The 19,969-nt window shown below is 44.2% G+C and overlaps 2 protein-coding genes across 2 annotated transcripts in view; one reads left to right on the top strand and one right to left on the bottom strand.

Moving 5' to 3' along the window:
• Positions 1–19,969, top strand: part of LOC131262128 (uncharacterized) — a 207,733-nt gene that overhangs the window by 119,492 nt on the left and 68,272 nt on the right. The gene's annotated exons all lie outside the window — the stretch shown is intronic.
• On the bottom strand, positions 2,721–18,865 carry LOC131262110 (uncharacterized). Its single transcript, XM_058264033.1, has 6 exons — positions 18,829–18,865; positions 18,122–18,273; positions 6,289–6,389; positions 6,091–6,208; positions 5,868–6,001; positions 2,721–5,799 (listed from the first exon to the last, which is right to left on the bottom strand). The coding sequence occupies exons 1-6, from the start codon at positions 18,863–18,865 to the stop codon at positions 3,759–3,761; spliced, it is 2,583 nt and encodes an 860-aa protein (XP_058120016.1). The 3' UTR covers positions 2,721–3,758.

Genomic DNA, 19,969 nt, shown 5'->3' with positions numbered 1-19,969 from the left:
TGTTAATAATTTGTTTCTATGTCATATCGAATGTTTTTAGTTTTAGAAATAAAAAAAAACACATCCTGTTAATCTAGTGAAAAAAAGATTGAAACTTTGGGTAAATTTTGCTTTGAATCCCAAAGAATTTCAGTCATCTACATTATTGTCAGATGTCAACACTATATTAGCTCTCTATAACGTTATCTAGTGTCAACATAGATTAAATGGGGTAGAATGGGTATACCGTTGTTGCCGTTTGTTGGGTTCCCGATGTTCACTGAACCATTGAACCAAACTGTAATTAGGCTGCTCAATGGCGGACACCATTGATACATAACCAAACACGAACAACTCGAACAACCTACGGATCACTACACACAGAAACGATTTGCACCTACGATTTCTTCATACTGATTTTTTCCCGATATGCAGCGAGATAGTTACGAGCTACTTGTTATACGGTGAGAAAAGGATTGACAAAAAAAATAGAAAAAAGAAAGGAACAGGAAAAGCAAAAACAAACAGTCGTATGATGGCTGATACAGTCCGGTGGTTGCATTTAGTATCACGTAAGCCTGTGTCGAACTTTTTCTGCACTTTTTCTTACGATCATATATCTAAAGTCACTGTACGACGCATGCCTTCGGTTGTTGTGTCTGTTTTGCTAGTTTAGTTTGGTCTCGCAGCAAGGAAGGGAAAGGGAAGCAGGACCGGAACCGCTTAGTAAAAGGATAAACTAGATATAAAATTCAACTAGTCGCGAGCGTAGACCGTATGTATATCTAGCGCAAATGTTTGACGAGCCCTGGTGAAGGTAAAGGAGGTTCGAACGATTGAAAGACGATATTCTTTAACACAAACAAAAACCAAGTCCCTGTTGCTATTTCATCTCGTTCTCGTCTCAAAGTGTAAAGCTCTTCAAAAGGGCACAACGTTTTGTTCTCTCACTCTATGTCATTGTTTGTTAAAAAAGGCGTTTAAAGTGGTCACAGTGCTTTGGCGCCAAATATGTTCTTCGCCATCCCCAATTTGCTACCGTTTAGATAATCAACCAGTACTCCTATCATCTGATTGTTCGATTGTGTTCCCAACATACGGTGGAGCATCACTGTTTTCAACCTCTGTTGTACCTAGTGAAAGATTTTATTCCACTCTAATTATGATTAACGAATTGTTAAACCGACAACCAACATACATAAATCGCCTCGAATCTGCATACTCAATCATAAGCGAAAGTTAGAAATGCAAGAACAGTCTACGTAACAAACGATCGGAAAACTGCGCGTACATTGCTATGCCATTTTTCGAAAATATTAATGCTTTTTAATTGGTCAATACTTTCACAGTCGGTTAGGGTACGATGCTCATTGGAACGCAGATGCAAAAGTTACCGTGTATGATACAAGAATGCAGATTGAATTTCCCTCACCCCCACCCTTTACCGATGGCGTACAAATCGAGAGCTTCGGGGGTAACGTTTTCTACTGCTTATCCATCGTTTACGAAACACATTCAACGTGTTATCATACGCCAATTAACTGCATCCAGTTACACACACACACACACACATACACATACACAGACACACCAAGTGCAGTAGCTAATGCTTATACATATTAAAGCTAACTTGAATTTAAGCGAAACCTTTTTCAATCGAAATCGACGCAGTTTTTGGAGTAGCTTGCAGCAAATCGGCAAACGCGCAGGAAAATTGTTGCTGCGCTGCGCTGCTACGAGATAAAATTAACAAAATATTAGGAGTAAAAGAACTAATCGAGGTACTTCTGAATTGGAACGTTGATTTGTTTTCCTCTCATCCACGCAATGAACCATACGTTTGAACGTGGATAGCAAAACATCCTATTATTAGAAGAGGCAAAAGGGAGAACAAATGGGTAAAACAATCTTTTAAACAAAATTACATTCTTAACGGCCAGAAAAACACACATTCCTAAATTGTCCGCTAACGATATCGCAAACCCGGCAACCGGACCGAAACACCGGCAAGAAGCCCGGAACTCTGGTTCAGGCTGCGTGGCGTCATGGCTTACTGTTGAATTTAAATTGCCTATTGGTTTTAGATTTCATAGCTATTGAAAGGGGGGTTGAAAAGTCATAAGTGAACGCAAAGTGAACATGAAAGCCAGCGCGTAATCTTACTACTTTACTGTACATTACCACACTCGTAATTCTACATTCCGCCAAAAGGGAAGAATGGAAATGTTGCCGTAGATTTTTGAAATGGTTGCGACACCACGCTCGACTTGCAAACAATCTCCTAAAATTAGGCCAGCAGGAAAAACAAAAAGGCATGAAATCATTACAAGAACAAAACAGCTTGAAAAAGAGCGCAACGTGAAGGTAATCTAATATCAAATTTCTGTTCTTTTTTCAAATGCATTTTTGGTAATAAAATAAATCTGTGATAAAAATAAACCAACCCTAGAAACCCATTTTCATTTCTCTTTTGCGTGTGTAACGGTAAGCCATCCGAATCATGTTTATTTCGAATAAGGATCATCTACGCAAAACGCAAACTTATTGAGTGTTTTATAAATATCGATGCAAACAGCGGTTCGTTTTTTTGCACATTGTGTAACAGTTTCACAATTTCTTTCACACTCGACAATTTTTCATTAAAATTCACAAATTTCTACTCACTTTTTTACCAAATGGGGTTTTTATTCGTGTACCAAAAGTCATAGAGATAAACGAAAACTTTTAAGTAATACATACGCTTTTTAGAATTTGCGGATCATGGAAAACTCATTAAAATACATACTATACAAAAAAAAAATTTCGGCCAGTACAAATTATAAAAGAAACGTGAAATTATAAAAGAAAATTTTATTTTCTTCCTCATCTACATACACGTCTTACATTTGTCGTTTACATTGCTAGTGGGTGTGCGGTGTTGCTTTTCTCAACATTGAAGAAAAAGTTAAATTTTGAGTACACTTGCTTCACTAAGCATAAGCAGTTTTTCCATGCTTTCCATTAATGTAATATGTTTTCCTTTAGGTTTCTTTTCTGTGCCCGTCATTTGTTATCCTCCTTACTTTTTTACAACTTTAATTCTCACATTTTGTGTTCCACGTAAATGATTGCATGCTTTAGTTTTATTTTTATTATGTTTTTGTTTCACCTCCAAACGTGAAAGTGCTGCATTCCATCACGTTCGTTCCTTTACCGCCTTTCCGTACTGATAGTGTTCGGTTTGTATCACGTTTGCATCTATGGGTTGAGTATTCGCGCATCCTTTCCATCGCGGAGAAGCGGAGAAGCCCTTCCTTCTTTACATGCGTGCACCGCTTCGTGCTATAGTATTTACAAATTCCTTTATCTTCCGCCCTACGAAAGTCTTCACATCATTCTTTTTTTCTTCTTTTGTTTCTTCTGTTTTTCTACATGACATTTTTTCTGTTTTGCCCCGAACCATCTCCGTTTTGCTGTGGAAACGCGCCGATTCTCTCTTCATTCTTGTTTGTTTTGCCTCTACGTCTTTTTTCGCCTGTCGATAGGTATTCAAAATAAATTAGTTCTCTGCGTTCAGTGGGTCCATCCGTCCGTGTTGCCTCGCGCGCACGTTCGCCTTCAAGCAATCTTTCGCTTCGTGGACCTTTTAAAATAAGAAACGATGGGTTTTGGTGGGGTGGAGAAACGGGGAAAGAGGGAAACAAAGAGATAGAGGTAGAGATGGAGACAAAGAGTGGGATATAGAAATCAGCTGGACTGCTGGCCACAGGTTGAGCAGAAGCCCATGAACTCCTTCGCGTTTAGTACTCGTAGGCCGCGTACGCATCGTACCTTTGCCGATGCTGGGGCGACGTGTTGATGGCAACGGCGGCCGGCGCCGGATGGTAGAGGACCGGCGGTGGCCGGACGGCCGTCCGGCGGAACTCGGACGGTGCGTAGCTCGGCTCGAACGGCACAAACTCGGCGTCCGGCTGGTGCACGTACCGGTTACGGAAGAAGTTCTGGGGCGCACTGCGCGTCAGCGGTTTGAGCGTCGGATTGAGCGCATCGTTGAGCGTCACGTCGAACTCGTCGTCGTACAGCTGGTCGAGGGTTTTTACGTTGACCACCTCGGGCTGCTGCGATGTCGTCTGCTGATTGCGCCGATTGCCCACCGTCGACCCCGGCGTGGTTGTTGTTGTCGAGCTGTCGACATCGATACGGAACGGCGCCGGTTTCTCCGGTTGCTCCGGGGCGGCCGTTTTTGACGGCTGCTTAGCCACTCCTACGGGTTGAAGCCCCCGAGCTAGGTAGGGATTGCCACCGCGGCTCGGAAGAAAGGGCCGCTTGGTGGACCGAACCGGCGTGCGAGCGCTAACGGTGTCCGTGTTGGTCGACTGTGGCGGCTGTTGCTGCTTTTTGTTCTTGAAGTTGGCGTACAGATTGGCGGCCGGCCGGGCAATGACGGAAGGACGCGATGCCGGAACGTCGTACTCATCGTCGATGTCTTCTTCCACATCGTCCACCACGACCGGGGCAGCGGTTGTCGTCTTGGCGTTGGAGAATGCCCGAAGCTGCTGCGCAGTGGCCTGATGTTTGGTGGCACCCCGGCCCTTATCGGTGTACCGGTTGCCGTTGGCGTTTGCCAGCTCGGAGTTGTCCCGGCTGTTGACGCGCTCGGTTCCCTCCGGCTTGCGGACGTTACCCGCCACCGGACGGAACGGGAGATCATCCTTGGCGACGATCACATCATCGTAGTACACCACATCGGATGAGGCGCTCGGACGCGGTGGCTTTTCCGCAGCTTCGCCGCCACTCGTCTGTCCCCCTTTGCGACCCTTTTCGGCGACCGGCTCACGGGGACGTGCCGCTTCCTCGTCTTCGTACTCGTCGTAGTACTCCGGATCGGACGGTGCGGCGGTCGTGGACGTTTTCGGGCCACCCGGGCCGTCCGAGGTGCCGTACGCGTATTTGCTCTTTTCGTTCAGTGGAACTGGCCGATTGATACGTGGTGCAGCTCGCGGACGATCGTAGATACTGGACCCGGACGGTTTCACCGTGACGACATCGTTCTGTTGCGCCTGTTGGCGCCCCTTGTCCGAGCCTCGCCGACCCGCGTACGCAGGCGCATCGTAATCGTCCTCTTCGTCGTCCACATAACGCCGATCGTCGTACAGCGGGCGCTTCAGTGGCTTCCGATCGGCTTCCACCACCGAACCCCGGCGGCTTTCCGCGTCACCCGAAAACGATCGACGATCGTCTCCAGCCCCACCGACCGAACGTCGATCACTCGAAGGACGTCGCTCCCGATCACCAGCCGGCACTCGTCTCCTTTCGCTTCCCATCACCGGCCGCTTCTCTTCCTCGTCGATAACAGCCGGGCGACGGCGTTCGTCCGCCAGTGGGCGACGCCGACGGTCGTCGTAGTAACGACGATCGTCTTCCAAGGCCCCCACCGCCGCCATCGCTGGACGTCGCTCGCCATTACGGGTGCGTGTCTTCATCCGGTACGGTCGGCGATCCTCGTATTCGTCCTCCTCGTCGTCGCGATCGCGTTCTCGCTCCCGGTAGCGATCGGCCGTCATCGGTCGCACCCGGTCGAACCGCTCGTCCTCCTCGTAGTCGTCGTAGACCGGGCGTCGATTGCGTGGACGATTCTTACGCCGCCTGTTGCGCTCTTCGTAGTAGTCCTCCTCGTAGTCATCGTCGTAGTAGTAATAGTCCACCTGTGGACGCCTCCTACGGACCGGTTTTCGCAGTGGCTTCGGCCGCGACGGGACCGTTGTCGGGGCGGCCGTGGTTGACGTCGTCGGTGGCGGCTTCACCGTCGTAGTTGTGGTCGCCTTATACAACGGCTCGTTCCTGCAATCAAACATCGCGTCAGTCGCGTCGAGTTCTAGTTCTCTCCAACCATTCTCACCAAAACTCACCTGAACCAGTACTTGGGCGAGTTCTTGCAGTCCACTTCCGACGCGAAATGGCAGATGAAGGTCTTCTGGTCGAAGGCCGTGTAGTTGGCGCACAGGAAATCGTACCGTATGCCGTGGATGCAGTGATGGTACAGCTGAAAGTGGACGGAATCAACAGCGGAATTATAAACAATCATCTCCAAGCCGTCGGCTCCAACCATCACTTCCGGCCACCCGCTCGTACCTGACAGTTGTACTTGATCGAAGCGTAGAAACCATCGTGCAGCTTCGGATCGCAGGTGAAACCGATGTCTTCCTCCGCCGGTACCGAGTCCAGGAAGGGATAATTGGATAAGTTGGCCCTGGGGGGAGAAACATTGTAATGGCCATTTTATTTTAAATTCACCTGAAAAGTGGACGGTAAGTCCGCATCAGCACTTACCCCCGGAGCTCTCGTGGTAAATTTGGATCCCAAACATAATCGATCTGCGGAATGCCGGTGAGTGGCGCCTTGGTGACCCCATCCTCTCCTTGATCGACGGGCTGGTGGGGGCAGTAAACATAAATAGGAAATTAATCCATGTGGGGAATAACTTTTACTGTGGCATATAAAAGGAAAATAGTGCCAACATATTGCCACCAAAATTATCGATCTCTACTGGAATTCAAACATAAAATAAAATAAGATGGAACAAAAAGATTTCAATAAGTCAAACAAAAAGTTATTGACATGATTCTTCAAGTTTAAGTACAAAAAGTTTTTGACAGTATAAGTTTTTTTATTCAGACAGCTCAAACTTAGCCTGCCCTCACCTGATCCAGAAGACATCTTCTCCGAGAAGGATGATCTTCTCCGACCAGATCTTTTTGCTTATTTATCTTTTTTTGCCACTTTGGGAAAATAGCAGATTCCCTTTTCTGAGCCGAATTGACAGCAAGCGTTAGTAACGAGAACTGTTTCTAACAATCTCAATCAAAGTAATCTTTTGGTAACAAATGAAGAACATTGTTTTATGAAAGAACAAATTTCTAAAATGGCGAATATCATTTTTAAAACAATTTAAACAAAAATTGTCGAATGTTTATACACTTATTTGTTGTTCCTTTCTTACTTTATTTTTCAACTTTTTTATTTATTTATTTAGTTACTTATTTATTTATAGTCCTGTTAGATTACGACATTGGTTGATAACTTAGAAGATCCATTGCATTATTAACGATTAACTTTGAGAGATAAAAATAATTCTCCCATCTTATGTAATCATATTTCCGATACGTGTATAATGGATTGTAATGTAAATTGTTCAAAATGAAAACATGCTATAATCGACGCTCTTTCTCTCATCTGCCGCAAAACACAACTATCGGCCCGATCCGTCCATCATGTTGTTTCGGGTGCTCGAAAATGATCACCTCACCCCACTCGCACACGACAAACGTCAATTTCCGTTCGAGACGTGAAGAAAAGCCACCGGAAGCGATCGAGCCGCACTCGGGAAGGGGTAGTTTCGCACTTCCGTTCGGCATTGTTTTGTTTGGTGTTTTGTTTTGTGCTTTGTCGGTTTTTTGCTTGCCACAGATTCGCATTATTATTTAGTGGCGCATCTGCCACAAACCAAAACCATCTCTTGCGCACGCGACTCGTGCGGCCTCACCCAACCCTGTGGCACGTTTTGCCAAATACGTAATCCGAACAAACGGGTAATTTAAATGCACCGGCCATTCAAATTCACACAACGAAGGAAGAGAGGAGGGGAGAAACTGGAATTGAGAAACCAAAAATACATCTCTCTGCCAATACGCACGCTTTAAAAAATACTCACACACACACAACGGCAATGATGAGGATGAAAAATGGCGAAAAACCATCAAACGCTGAAAATCAGGTGGATAGCGATCAGCTTCATTGTCGATGAAAAATGAAAAGCGAAATTTCTCTTGCACTCCGAGGAAAGCGGACGTTAAGAGTGGGGTCTCTTTCTAATGTTTTAGTGTGCAACCCCCCCCAACCCAACGTCCGAAACCCGGTTCCCGAATCGCTCGCAATCGGTTTCCCATCGCCGAATGCCAATGCCAATTTTTCATGCTGGGGCACGATGATTTTCTTCCGCTTCTCGAAGCATGTTTGGATCGCTGAGTTTGTGTGTGTGTGTTTGTCTCGGGCTTTTATCATGTTATTATTATTACGAGCGCTTTCTTCAGCCTCCCCTCGAGGGCATCTTTCTCTCGTTTGCCGCAGGCCAAACTAATTAGAGACGGAACTGCCGACGGTCGCAGGTAGGGGCGGAAAATGATTGTGATGGACGAAGATGAGGTCGATGTTAAGAATTATCCGACGTCCGTCTGCAGCAGTTTGCGGCATCGGTTGATGAACTATTTCGTAACGCGGCACTCATTGAGTATGCTGCTTTGTGAGTTTTTCTTTCCGAAGACGCTTTGGACTTGGAAATATTTGAATTTGTTTCTGTTCCAGAATAGCCCAGAAGAAACGAAACAAGCTTCGGAACTGGAAACTATTTGACATTTACTGTTACATAACGCCCGAGAGGCCAGCGATTTCTTGCCGATAAACAATTGAACAACAATTAAAACTTAATTTAACACGCCAATGAAAAACGATCGCAATAATTTGGTTAGTCTTTACTAACAAACATAAAAGGGAATAAATTACTCGTTAAGATTATTTATTATTAGAAGAATAAGTTATTTCCAAACATGATTTTTAGCTAATATTTCGGTGCTAAGCAGATTGTAGTGCTACACACCATAAATAAATAAAAGTTAAGATGATAAACGTGATGCCTCGAAAGGTAAGGTAATTATATACAACGGGTTGTGCAATAAGTCGATGAGCATAAACCACTCACAAACCAACAAAGTGCCTTGATTGCGTGACAAATTTTAATCAATTTGTTCAACAACTGTTCAGCAACCACGATCAGCAACTTTCAGAGCAAATTCAGAGCGTAATTTGACCACAATTGGAACCGATTTATGCAGACGATCCACCCGTTGTATATTTTTACGAAAGAATTTTCATTCAATTAACATTCCCAAACAGTGAAGCCATGGAAAATATAAAATTCCAATCACAACCACGGTGAAATTATCTAACCGTGTGAAATTATTATTATTATCTAAGTTGATCATGACTTTCGAGCAGTTGTCGTTGTTGGTTTTTTGCTGTTTTTCACTATTCCGTTCATCATCCGCCCAATTTCCAGTGGACAAATGACGAAAGCTGGTACAAAACGCATGGCACCGGGTGGCCAACGTCGCTCATTACCATTCCGAGCCGGTGCGGAATGGATTTTGTAATAAATCGAGAGAAATTAGCTCAAAACGCAAGCGCCACGATTTAAGTCGCCCCAAGCACGTTCCCTCCACGCCAACCGAAACAACGTTACCGTTTTGGAGCCGCCTGGCCGGTTTTCGTACGCTTGGAGGTTTTGTCGTGCGATCGCTAACTGTACTCCCCGCGATGCTTCCGCTTTAGGTCGGCCGATTCCAATGGTAGGATCGATTCGCATGATCGATCGCCATTTTCAATAACGGTCGTTTTCATTTATTATTTCATTGCGCACTCATCAGCATTCAGCCGGGTAGCTCCGTTGAAAGTTTCCACTTCCTTGGTCTGTGACTGGTTTGGTTGCTTTTCGTTTTTCCTACTAAACGACCGATTCCGGTGAGTCACCACACCGAACCGATATTTTTTGTAGTCACCACACAGGACGAATTATGTAGCTAGTGTGTGCGTGTGTGTGTTCTGTAATTCGAATTAAATAAAACTAACTACGCACTGCCTTCGATGTGTATTCATTGAACGTAACGAATGGATGCTTGCGAGGTCTGCGTAGGCGTAACACACTTTCTGTATTTCTTGGCCATCGTTGACATTTTTGGAATTAATCCGGATGTGGGGTCAAACAGTTAGCATGAAGCACTTTTTGGACATTATTTTCTTCTCTTATTTTTTATGGCACACACTCGTTGAAATATGTGTCCAACGCTGATTTCTATGATAAAAACCGCTTCAAAGTTAAAATACTCGCAAAATGATTCATAATACCTAATGAGAAGCTTTAATTTATTTTGACTTAGACACCACTTTGGCACCAGTTTGTATATCGCCAATTAGTGCACATTTCCATTTTCTCACCATTATTTATAAAGAGTGTTAGCCGTTAACAAATAAAAATAAGTGGTTCGAAATCGAAATTACCATATTTTAGCAAAAAATTATTTTTTTGTGATAGTTGTTTTTATTGAAGATTATTTGTTTATGGAAAAAAGTTTAATTTACCAAATTTTATTAAAAACAAAAAAATATTTTAATCAACCTTATTCTCTGCTAGTTTAACAGTTAATTTTAATTTTATCATCAATGGTTGTACTCCGCTTTTTGTAGTTTATTTAGATTTATTTTAAATCTTCTTAAATTGGTAAAGGGTTTTTTATATTTATTTTATTTGCATCCGGTTTTTGCACACATTTTCTCACAAATGATGTTCAATGCAAATACATCTTGCACGAAAAAATCAGTTTCAACTATGCAAGGCTTGTTACAGAAAAAATGACACTGCAGCAAAATACCCGTGTATAACACCACTTTAATTTTCGAAATAATTATGGGGGATAGAGAATATGGTGTCTCAACACGGAAATAAGCGTTTATGTCAAACTAAATTACGAATAAAACTTTTGTCGCTTCAGAGTTAAATTTGTTCCATATGGATACATGACCTTGTGACCGAACGTACCCAGTCCTTTCCAACATAATTCAAGATCAAGTTCGTTCGTTTATACCCCTTTACCCGAGGAATGTCTTGCGAAACCAAACACCTATTTAACGAGACTTCCCGTTGGGGGAGCAAAACGATATGACTTATATTTTACTTAGGCTTTCTGTGACTTCCGGTGTCCGATGTCTGCAACGGGCGGCAACATTGTAGCGATTAAGAGTCGGTTGCCACTTCGAATGCAGCTTCGTGGGTCATGCGTCCTGCAATGGACACGACACGCCTTAAAAGGCAACACACGATCCGGCCGACCATTTTACCGTGCATACAATTTCCCATCGGAACCGACCCATGTTAGTCAACCATATCGCAACACTGCTCGCCAACCTCGCCTTCCCGTGGAAACACACACACACACGGGGTAAATAAATAATCAACGGTAGCTCCTGTTCCGTTAGTTCCCGATCGTGACAACCCCGGTACGTGACGGTTGCCGGCAGAGGGCGTGCGACCAGACCGAGCCGTTCAATCTTCGGCGAAATCCAATCTTTCCGAGCCGTGGGGTTTCGTAAGTCGGCATTATGGGTTAAGGTTAACGGCTGGCGACAGCCGATATGCGCACGCCTCCGCAAACACGCCGCACCATTACGGGTCACAACATATGCAACTGATCGGGGCTGTTCTCCTCCCTTGTCCTCCCGTCCTCCCAGGCGACCACTGCCCGACAACCGATACGGGAAAAGTGTGTCAACGACACCATTAGTCACGCAAGCGGTAGCCCTTTTCCAATGTGTGGCCTCCGAGCGATCGGCTATCGCTACTGCAGACCCCGCCCTCCAACGAGAGCCCTCTATCACTAAACTGTGCAAGTGAGTCGATGGCTGCAATCAAGCTCCAAACAAGACGCTAATCAGCAGCGCCTGGGAAGAAAGATGGACTGACATTTGGGAGGAACAAGTATTAAAGGTGAAACGCACCGTGAGACCGCCCGTTGGTGTCGGTATAGTGAACTCATGGAATGGGGTTTTTGGTTTCCCTAGAACGATCTCGCGTGTCTTTAGAATGATCTTTAGTATCCATTTCGGGCCGCATTTTTTTGACGGAATCAAAAGAGCGCCACCGCTTTATCTGATCCCACGCATACGTTATGCGCCAAATTCTACCGACCCCAACGAGAAACGGTTTGAATCTTAATCGTTCACGAAGCGAACAGATACAACACTCGTACGGCAGCAATCGGAGATTGGTGCGAAAAACCGCGAAACCACGCAAAAGTCTTGACAAATTGGCAGCACCATTTTCAAATGCATCCACACAAGAAACGTAAGGTGCCCTTTATTCATTTTTTTTTTTTTTGCAGCACCAAAAGGTCGAATAGAATGAAACCGCATGGAAAGAGCGTACGGAATGGAAGGAACATTTTGCAACGGTCTAGAAAAAAAAGAAAAGCCACACGATCTCTTCTTACAATAGACAATAAGAACACGAAACTGCAGCGTGCGTTTACGAAATAGCCTGCGGCCTGGGGGTTTTCTTAGTTATTTTAGCAAAATTGGTTAGCTTTCAACACGGTGCAACCGACCGTGGGTAGAACGTTCCGTGTTATTTCAAGGTTTCGAACCATTTGCGGCCGATTTGCGGAAACATTATTGACAGAAATTTTATTCTTATTATATTTTCTAAGTTAATAGGAAAAATGGAAGTATTAGAGCCAACATTATTTTTATCTTTTAAAACGACGATTTTTTATTTATCGAATCGTTGTTCCTAACGAACATTATAACAAAATTAGCAATTCATGTTCCATATTAATTACTGTTCTTTATACTGTTCATACTACACAAAAACTAGTATATGTAAATACAATGGAAATTATATAAAGTGGACCCACAAGCAAATGATTTTGATCACAAACCTAGTTATTTTTAACTTTTAAACAACTAATTTACAAGGTTTACTGACGTTTACAAGTTACGAATAGAATTAAAGCACTAATTCTATTCGTAACTTGTAAACGTAGATAGATAGATTTAGATAAACTTCACAAGCCTGGTAATTTTTTTATTTGGAGCCAACCGTTCCAAGGTTTGTTGGCCGTGTTTTCATTCAGGGCGTCAACAAGAAAAAAACAATATTTGTTCGAATGTGTTGCATTTTTTTGTGTTTCACAGTTTTTCTTTGAAATTGTGCATATCTGTTATATGAAATGTAAATGTGAAAACCCCATTTTAAGAATGTGATAAAGATTATTCTTATGAATTTACTGTTTATAGTAATATTACCAAATATGCAGTTATTTAAAAAAAAAGCTACTGTAGACGTTGGTACTTATTTTGTCCGGAAGATAAATAAAATTAAATAGATTTGAAGATAAAATTCACAATATAATCTACAGAAAAACGACATTAATTAATCGATAGTACTTATAATACCCCTGGATCTTAGATTAAGAGTTTAAATACGAAAGAACTCTGTTTAGAAAAAGAACCTGTTCCCCGTAGGTACGAATCCGCGAAAGGTTAGTAAAAACATGATTCACATTCGCTCTCCATTCCTGTCTGAGTCGGCTTCTAAGCGGGAAAAAATGGTAGAAGGTGAGCACGTCAGCTCTGGAAATGCCCACGGTCGCTACTTTGGTCAACGGCGGGCCCAAGATTATCTCGCGGCAGGAGCAAAGGAAGCAGCAAACATGTAACGGCAGTAACGCATCAAGAACCGGACAAGCTCCCGCGGCGGAGAAACCCCCGGGGACGGCATTTGCATCTTAATTATGTCATTACCCGGCGCATTGTCGAGCGTGCGGGGTTAGTGAACCGTGCTCCTAAAATCGCATCATCGGATCGTCTGGCAAACCCCCCCCCCCCCCCCCTCTTAGTGACATCGATCCGAACTCTGGTGTAGAGGAAGAGAAAGGTATAGATAGAGGAGAGGAAAGAAGAGAGGGCCAGAGGGTTTCAAACGGCAACCAGGATCGGTTCCTCGTGATCGGTAAGATTTTGTTTGAAAGGTTAAGTAATGCTACAATCGACATTTGTTTGGCTTTACCCTGCCGTCCCAGGCGTCCGCCTGTCAACGGCCGTGGGAGGGATGAAGGGTGGTTATGAGTGGTAAATAATGTTTCCATCCATTCGCGGCGAAGCACTTCGTACTGGAGCCATTAGGAGCCACGATGTCCGAACTGCGCGATGATGGCAGCTATCGAGCGGGCCCATTTAATTACCGATCAACTTCGACGCGCTGGACAGGTCTAGGAACGCGCAACACCTCGTATATTTGTGCGTGTGTGTGTCTGTATGTTTGTGAGCCACTTTGCCAAGCAAACCCATCAGCCTTTGGAAAGGTTTCCTTCTTCCTGCTTTGGACGCTTTATCGCTCCGCTGGACACGGTGATGCCTCGCTCGTTGTTTGCGCATAATTCTGACTGTTGCGCAAGTTGCGACCGATCAATCGTTGCCCAGGGCACCGTATCGCTCCATATGGGGCTCTGGTCCGCGGTAATGGCATCGCAACATGACTTGCAACGGCAACGGTCGAGCCAACATACGAAACCGACCGAAAGATCATACCGCGTTTGACATTTCTCGTTTTTCCTACGCCCATCCGAAGGCTGCCTTCCTGCGTTTTGGTCAAATTTTCCGCCGCACCGTTCACTCGCAGCCGGTCACCTTTGATGGCGTCTGGCCTTGCCTAACGCTGCCTCTGGTGAACGTTGCCTGTTGACATTCGAATAAATTATCTACGAATAATCCACGCTCCACCGCAAGCGGGCTCAGTAATGGTGCGCATCCTCATGTACGCTAAATAACACTATTTTTGTTTTGTCTAACGCAAGAATGATGGTCGCTTAAAGGTAACGAGAAGTAGTGAGGGAAAATATTTCGCAAACATGAGCAGTTTGCAAACATACATTCAATAAACATGCCCCAACTGCCGAGGTTGACCTTCACGTCGCGCAAAATAAATAAATTATAAAATCCTGTTCCTCATGGCTAACGAATAATTCGTAATATGGATACCAAGGCACAAAACAATTATACGAAATTAATGAAAAAAGCTACTTAAAAAAGTGAAAACATTGTTATTCTTAATTATAAATATTTCGAATAATTTAGGGCAAAAGATTATGCATGAACAGGAAAAAGACATTGAAAGGCTTCTAGCATATTTGAAAAGAATCAGTCCCTACTATTTTTAACACATATTAGCTAGGCCCAAGTAGTGCGCATAACGCAGACGTGTTTTTTTTAATCATTACATAAAAAGCTCACAGCGAGACATTACGCCTTTGCCATTCCGCGATTTCATTTGGTTTCCAATTAAAGAAAAATAAACCATGGCTAACTAAAACCACAGTTTAGTGCTGAAAAGTGCCAGTAGATTTCCACCATATGAACCACTTGGGTTCAGTGAAGGTGCACTTCCATAATGCACTGCTTGCACAAGCACTTGTAACGAGCGTAAGTGGCCAGTAGAAGTACAGGTTGATTGAAACGGTAAACGGCACTTTTGCAGAACTCGATCCAATCGTTAGCAGCGACGCGGGGGTTACCGTATTCCGCGGTAGTGGTGGTTGTGGTATTAGAGGCTGTGATCACCCGAAGGACATCCCCGCGGACACGGAACCACCAAGGAGCATACAGGTGCGCTTCGTTTGTCCTGGTTCGGTTGGATTTAGCTTGGTTTGCGTGCCTAATTAGCGCTCGATTAGAGACCACAGGGGGAGGAAGGGGTTTGCGGGTCGGGTGGGGTGGGTGCATTGGTTTCACTTTTTTCGGGCACCTGATTCGATGACCCAATTCGTGCAAAACCGAAGTACGGTTGGCATTGGCACCGTTGGTCGCGGTTTGGCTCAAGATTCTTACACAGCCGTGACATTAGATAAGTGCGCATGGTGTTAATTATCGCGTTACGCAATCCGGCCGTACTCGGTGCGCGGAGTAAACAGTGTGAGTCATTCCAATTGCGAATGTCAAGATAAATATTATGTGCAAATATTGTATTCAGTCTTTTTTTACCAAACATATTTTTTGTCCGTCAGTTCCCAAACATGACGCTTGTTTGTTTACATAAATTTTTTTTTTTGCCATGGCAAAAGTAATTTAAAATTTTCATGTTTAGCACTGCAAAGAGCGCAGCATTTAAAAGAAGTACTGTTTCAATAACTGAATGTTCAAAATCATCATATGTTGCCCTAAATTTTGCGTATTTCAAGGCATGTCAAGTATTAATATTTAAAAAATTAACTACATGCATTAAAAACTAAAAACGATGAGAAAAATACTTGCCGACAAGATGCTACATAAAACTATAGTGGATATTACGGTTATCACTTGAACCACGTCAAAAGTTCGTAGTAAGACATATTATTTTCTTAGCTTTGAAGATCCCACGCTTCTTTCTTAGCCTTGTAGGTCCATACACTTCATTGAACTTGGGAGTCGTAGGAGAACATCTAATCAACTGCTTGATTCTTAAATGGAGATCCTTAAATCATCCATCCTACTTATTTACCTCATACAATAACGCCTTCTCTTCCTTGATAAATTGCGTTATTTTATATTTAAACTCAGAGTAAATCAAGCGAATCAAAAATAACCCAAATTAAACTATAACGTCCCAACGAAAGACCAATCATCGCCTCCACCGTTTCCGATGAATATAAAGTTGAACGCAGACGCTGATTGATGTGATAATCATCCATACTTCACGGCCGACTACGCCAGCAGCAGAATCATCTCCCCGCAGTCACGCGTACGTAATCGGAACCGGTCGACCTTGAGTCGAATTTAGTCACTTAAGAGCACCGAAAGACGCCCCGAGCGACACACGCACGCTCCCGTTCGGGGGCAATTTTCGTCCATCACATGTTCGGGCCCTTTCCATGTTTTACCACATAACTTGTACACACACAAACACGCACACGCCCAGCGCCCATTTGAATGATAGCGTAAGCATTTTCATCCATTTTCGAATGCACCCTACTAACCTAAAGGGTTCGGAGCCCTTCCGGTTTGGCTACGAGGATGCGGAGCAAGAGGGAACAAAATGGAAAACAAAAGAAATCTTGAACAAAAATGGCCACCGTTTTTTTTTTTTTTTTTGTTTTGAATGGCTATCGATGAGGGATTCTGTTGAACTTTATTTGCTCATCCTGCCAACTTTCTTGACTGATGTGTTTATTTCTGTTCAAGTTGTTGCCCTCCTGGATCATGTTTTATTTTTATTTTTCGATTCATCACCGACCGGTTTCCGACTGGGCAAAGGTGATGATGAATGAAAATGGCACCGCGCAGACAGGTCATGTCGGAGACGGAGACTCCCAGAGCCCACCGTGCCCAGAGATTGACAGCTTTCGCCGAGGTGGTTCCACCCAGTTTATATTTGCGTGACAAAAGCCATCGGCTTCGTGGGTTCGCTCGTTACATCATACAGGTGAGGGCCTTACCGAGCGACACGCGCGCGTAAAAGATATAAAACTGTGAGGATGACACGGGCTCAGTAGGTTAACGGTTGGGCTCGATGCTGCATGATCGTGCGCTGATCGAAACACGATCTAGGAAATGTTGATGGTCCACTTAATTAACTATTGCCTTGGCAAGTTAGATTGGAAGCATCTGGTGGCTTAAAAGGTAACTCAAAATATCCGACTTCTCAATGGTTCAGTTCGGAGCTTCAGTTATTGCATGGAACCGGAAAGCTGGCCGGTCCCAAAAGCCGGTTTACGTCGATGTATGCAATCTTACGTCACACGTGCGCATAAACACACACGGTTCGATGGCGCAGCCTACGAAATGTCATTTTTCGGGACACACATTCGTCGAGAAAGAAGCGGGTTTTCAACTTCTTTCCTTCGCGCGGAGCAAGGCGGACAGAGTTCGGAGGGTCCCACCGAACGTTGGCAAGCGACCTTTTTTCGCCCCCTGGTTTAGTGCGCCGTGGCTGTAGGTTGCCGGGTTTTCAAATCGAGGACAATGGGGAAGTGAGAAAAGGAAAAGTCTCTGGATAGGCCAGCCCACCCGGGGGGAGGGCAATAATCGGAGGCTTACTGCTTGCTAACACTCGCCGGCGTCTCGGTGCGCACTCGACGAAAGGGAAAGGCCTCGTGCGCCGTACATTCACCATTGATGCCTTCTATTCCGCCTCGTTAGCTCGCCGGCCGTAGCCAAGACACAAATTCTCAAAACAGAAGCCCTCCATCCAGCTGGCATGGAACCGTTTTGTACATGGCATCATAACTCACACCTCACAGCCATAATGCACCCGCGCCATTTTGGCCGCACGCCATGGCCGTGCCGAGGGCTTCCGCAGTTGTGGGCCGCGCCATCGAATTGTGTTACATAAACTGAGCGGCACAAACTGGGCCACAACCGCTGGATGGATTGGTCTAGCTGAAACTACCTTTACGAAGGTAACGATGGTGGGAAAATTACAGTAAAACTTCCGACATTCCCATGGTTTTAGACATCACTCTTGTCAAACTGGTAAACTTTGGCTGGGCACAATGAAACTGGAGTAAAATGTGACTCGTCTACTCACCTCATCTTCCGCTTCGACAGATTCTTCCGTGGTCGAGGTGGCTGCGGTGGTAGTGCTCGTGGTGGTGGTCGTCGTCGTGGAGGCCGGACCGCGGCCGAAGATCAGCGACGTCGCCTTCAAACCGTCCACTCGCACCATCAGTGCTATTATGACTGCAATGAGGAAATGAAAATAATTAACAATAGTGAAGGAATTAAACTGGATAGTTCTCTCACACAGAAAATGACACCTAATGGCCAACTCAAATTCGCCTCAAATTAATATAATGTACACAATTTCTTCGATAATAGTTAATTCTAATCAACAACAATTCCTTTCAACATTAAGAAGTAAAGTGGAAAACATACATGAATTTCAAATTCCACCATAAAAAATCTAATTTCAGGTTCATCACTTATTCCCCGGTTGATGTATTTTGTTCAACCTGGTACATATTTTGAAGCAAGTAAGATACCATGCTCCAATATTTTAAAAGTAGTTTTTGGAATAAATGTAATTCTTGGATTGATGGAAGACTTGCCAACAGGTTAATTACAAAATCAGCTTCTTCTTTATTAAATTACAATATTTACAAACATAAAATTGATAACAAAATCATTCCATTTCTTAATTGCGTTGTTAATTGTTGTTTGCTATTTAACCTAAAGATCCTAGAACACATAAATGTTCGACTTCGTTCAAACATGATAACAAAGAGTAATGCTTACCAGCAAATAGTAACAGCCATCGTCGTATCTTTTTCATAGTTTTTCCTGCAACGAAAGAGTATGAACATAAAACATTAACAAGAGCAATTAGTTTGATTTGATAAGATAAAAAGCAGCAAAGGCCAAATGAAATGGTTAAAGAGAGAAGAAGAAACGCACACACGACTTGAATAAATCGAACCAACGCGAACACGAACCCAGCTCGTGCTACGACCGTTCTTTTCGGAGGCCAGCGGTGCTGGTTTGGTGCGGCTTCCAGTGACTTCTGCAACATATCGTTGCACCACCGTTCACCGCCCCGTGCTGACCTTGACGCGCGCGAGAAAGGGGCGAAGTGTACACACAATGCGGCGCACATTAAGCGCAACGAAACACGCGCCATGTGGCAAGAGAGCGGCAAACCTCCGGGCCCGACTCCGGCCGCAGATCGACCGGCCGATGGCGGGGTTCGCGCCTATCCGCGTCCGATAACCGGACGAGATAACCAAGAAACACCGATACACACAGCAAAACGACGGCACTCCGTTTTCGCCGGTCGCCACTCCACCCCCAGCCGCCCTTCCCGCCATTCGTAACCTCAATCACGCGTGTCTTCATTTGTGGTTTTTCTTTTCGTTGCCTTTTTTAATCGCAAGATGGATGGATCTTTGGCATGATCGAGGCTTCGCTGATAAAGACATGGCCATGCAGTTTCGTTAGGCGACGTGACGGCAACAGCATCTAACAACATCTAACAACACTGCGCCGTGTGAGTGTTTGCGTGGAAAAGGGTACTTTAGGTGCACGAGCACATCGGATCGTTCAATGCCACCAAAGGTGAAGATTAATGGGAAAACGTTCGAACGGAGATGCCGTCAACCGTTTCGGCATTTGCTGTAGCAACATAATTAGTGAGTTTCAATGAAACATGCAAACATATAATAATACTGTTGTAAAACATACTGACTGTGTATTTTAAAACATGACAATATGTTGACCTTTTCACACAGTTAAAAAAATATTATTGAATAGTTCACACAATTTCTTGTACAATGTAATAACATTTTTGAAATCAAATATTTTGCATCGTTTCAGGATGCGCACTTTGCGAAACTTTTATTTTATAGTTGTGACCTAAACTATATAAAAATTTTTGTTCTAC

The sequence above is a fragment of the Anopheles coustani genome, chromosome 2 (assembly GCF_943734705.1).
Source record: "Anopheles coustani chromosome 2, idAnoCousDA_361_x.2, whole genome shotgun sequence".
Classification (NCBI taxonomy): domain Eukaryota; kingdom Metazoa; phylum Arthropoda; class Insecta; order Diptera; family Culicidae; genus Anopheles; species Anopheles coustani.
This window is presented reverse-complemented; position numbering and strand designations above follow the sequence as displayed.

Coding starts and splice junctions, on each gene's coding strand:
- LOC131262110 (XM_058264033.1), bottom strand. CDS start 18,865: ATGAAAAAGATACGACGATGGCTGTTACTATTTGCTG. Junction 6,002..6,090: donor CGATCAAGTACAACTGTCAG/GTACGAGCGGGT, acceptor GTCCACTTTCAG/CTGTACCATCACTGCATCCA. Junction 5,800..5,867: donor TCGCCCAAGTACTGGTTCAG/GTGAGTTTTGGT, acceptor GTTTGATTGCAG/GAACGAGCCGTTGTATAAGG.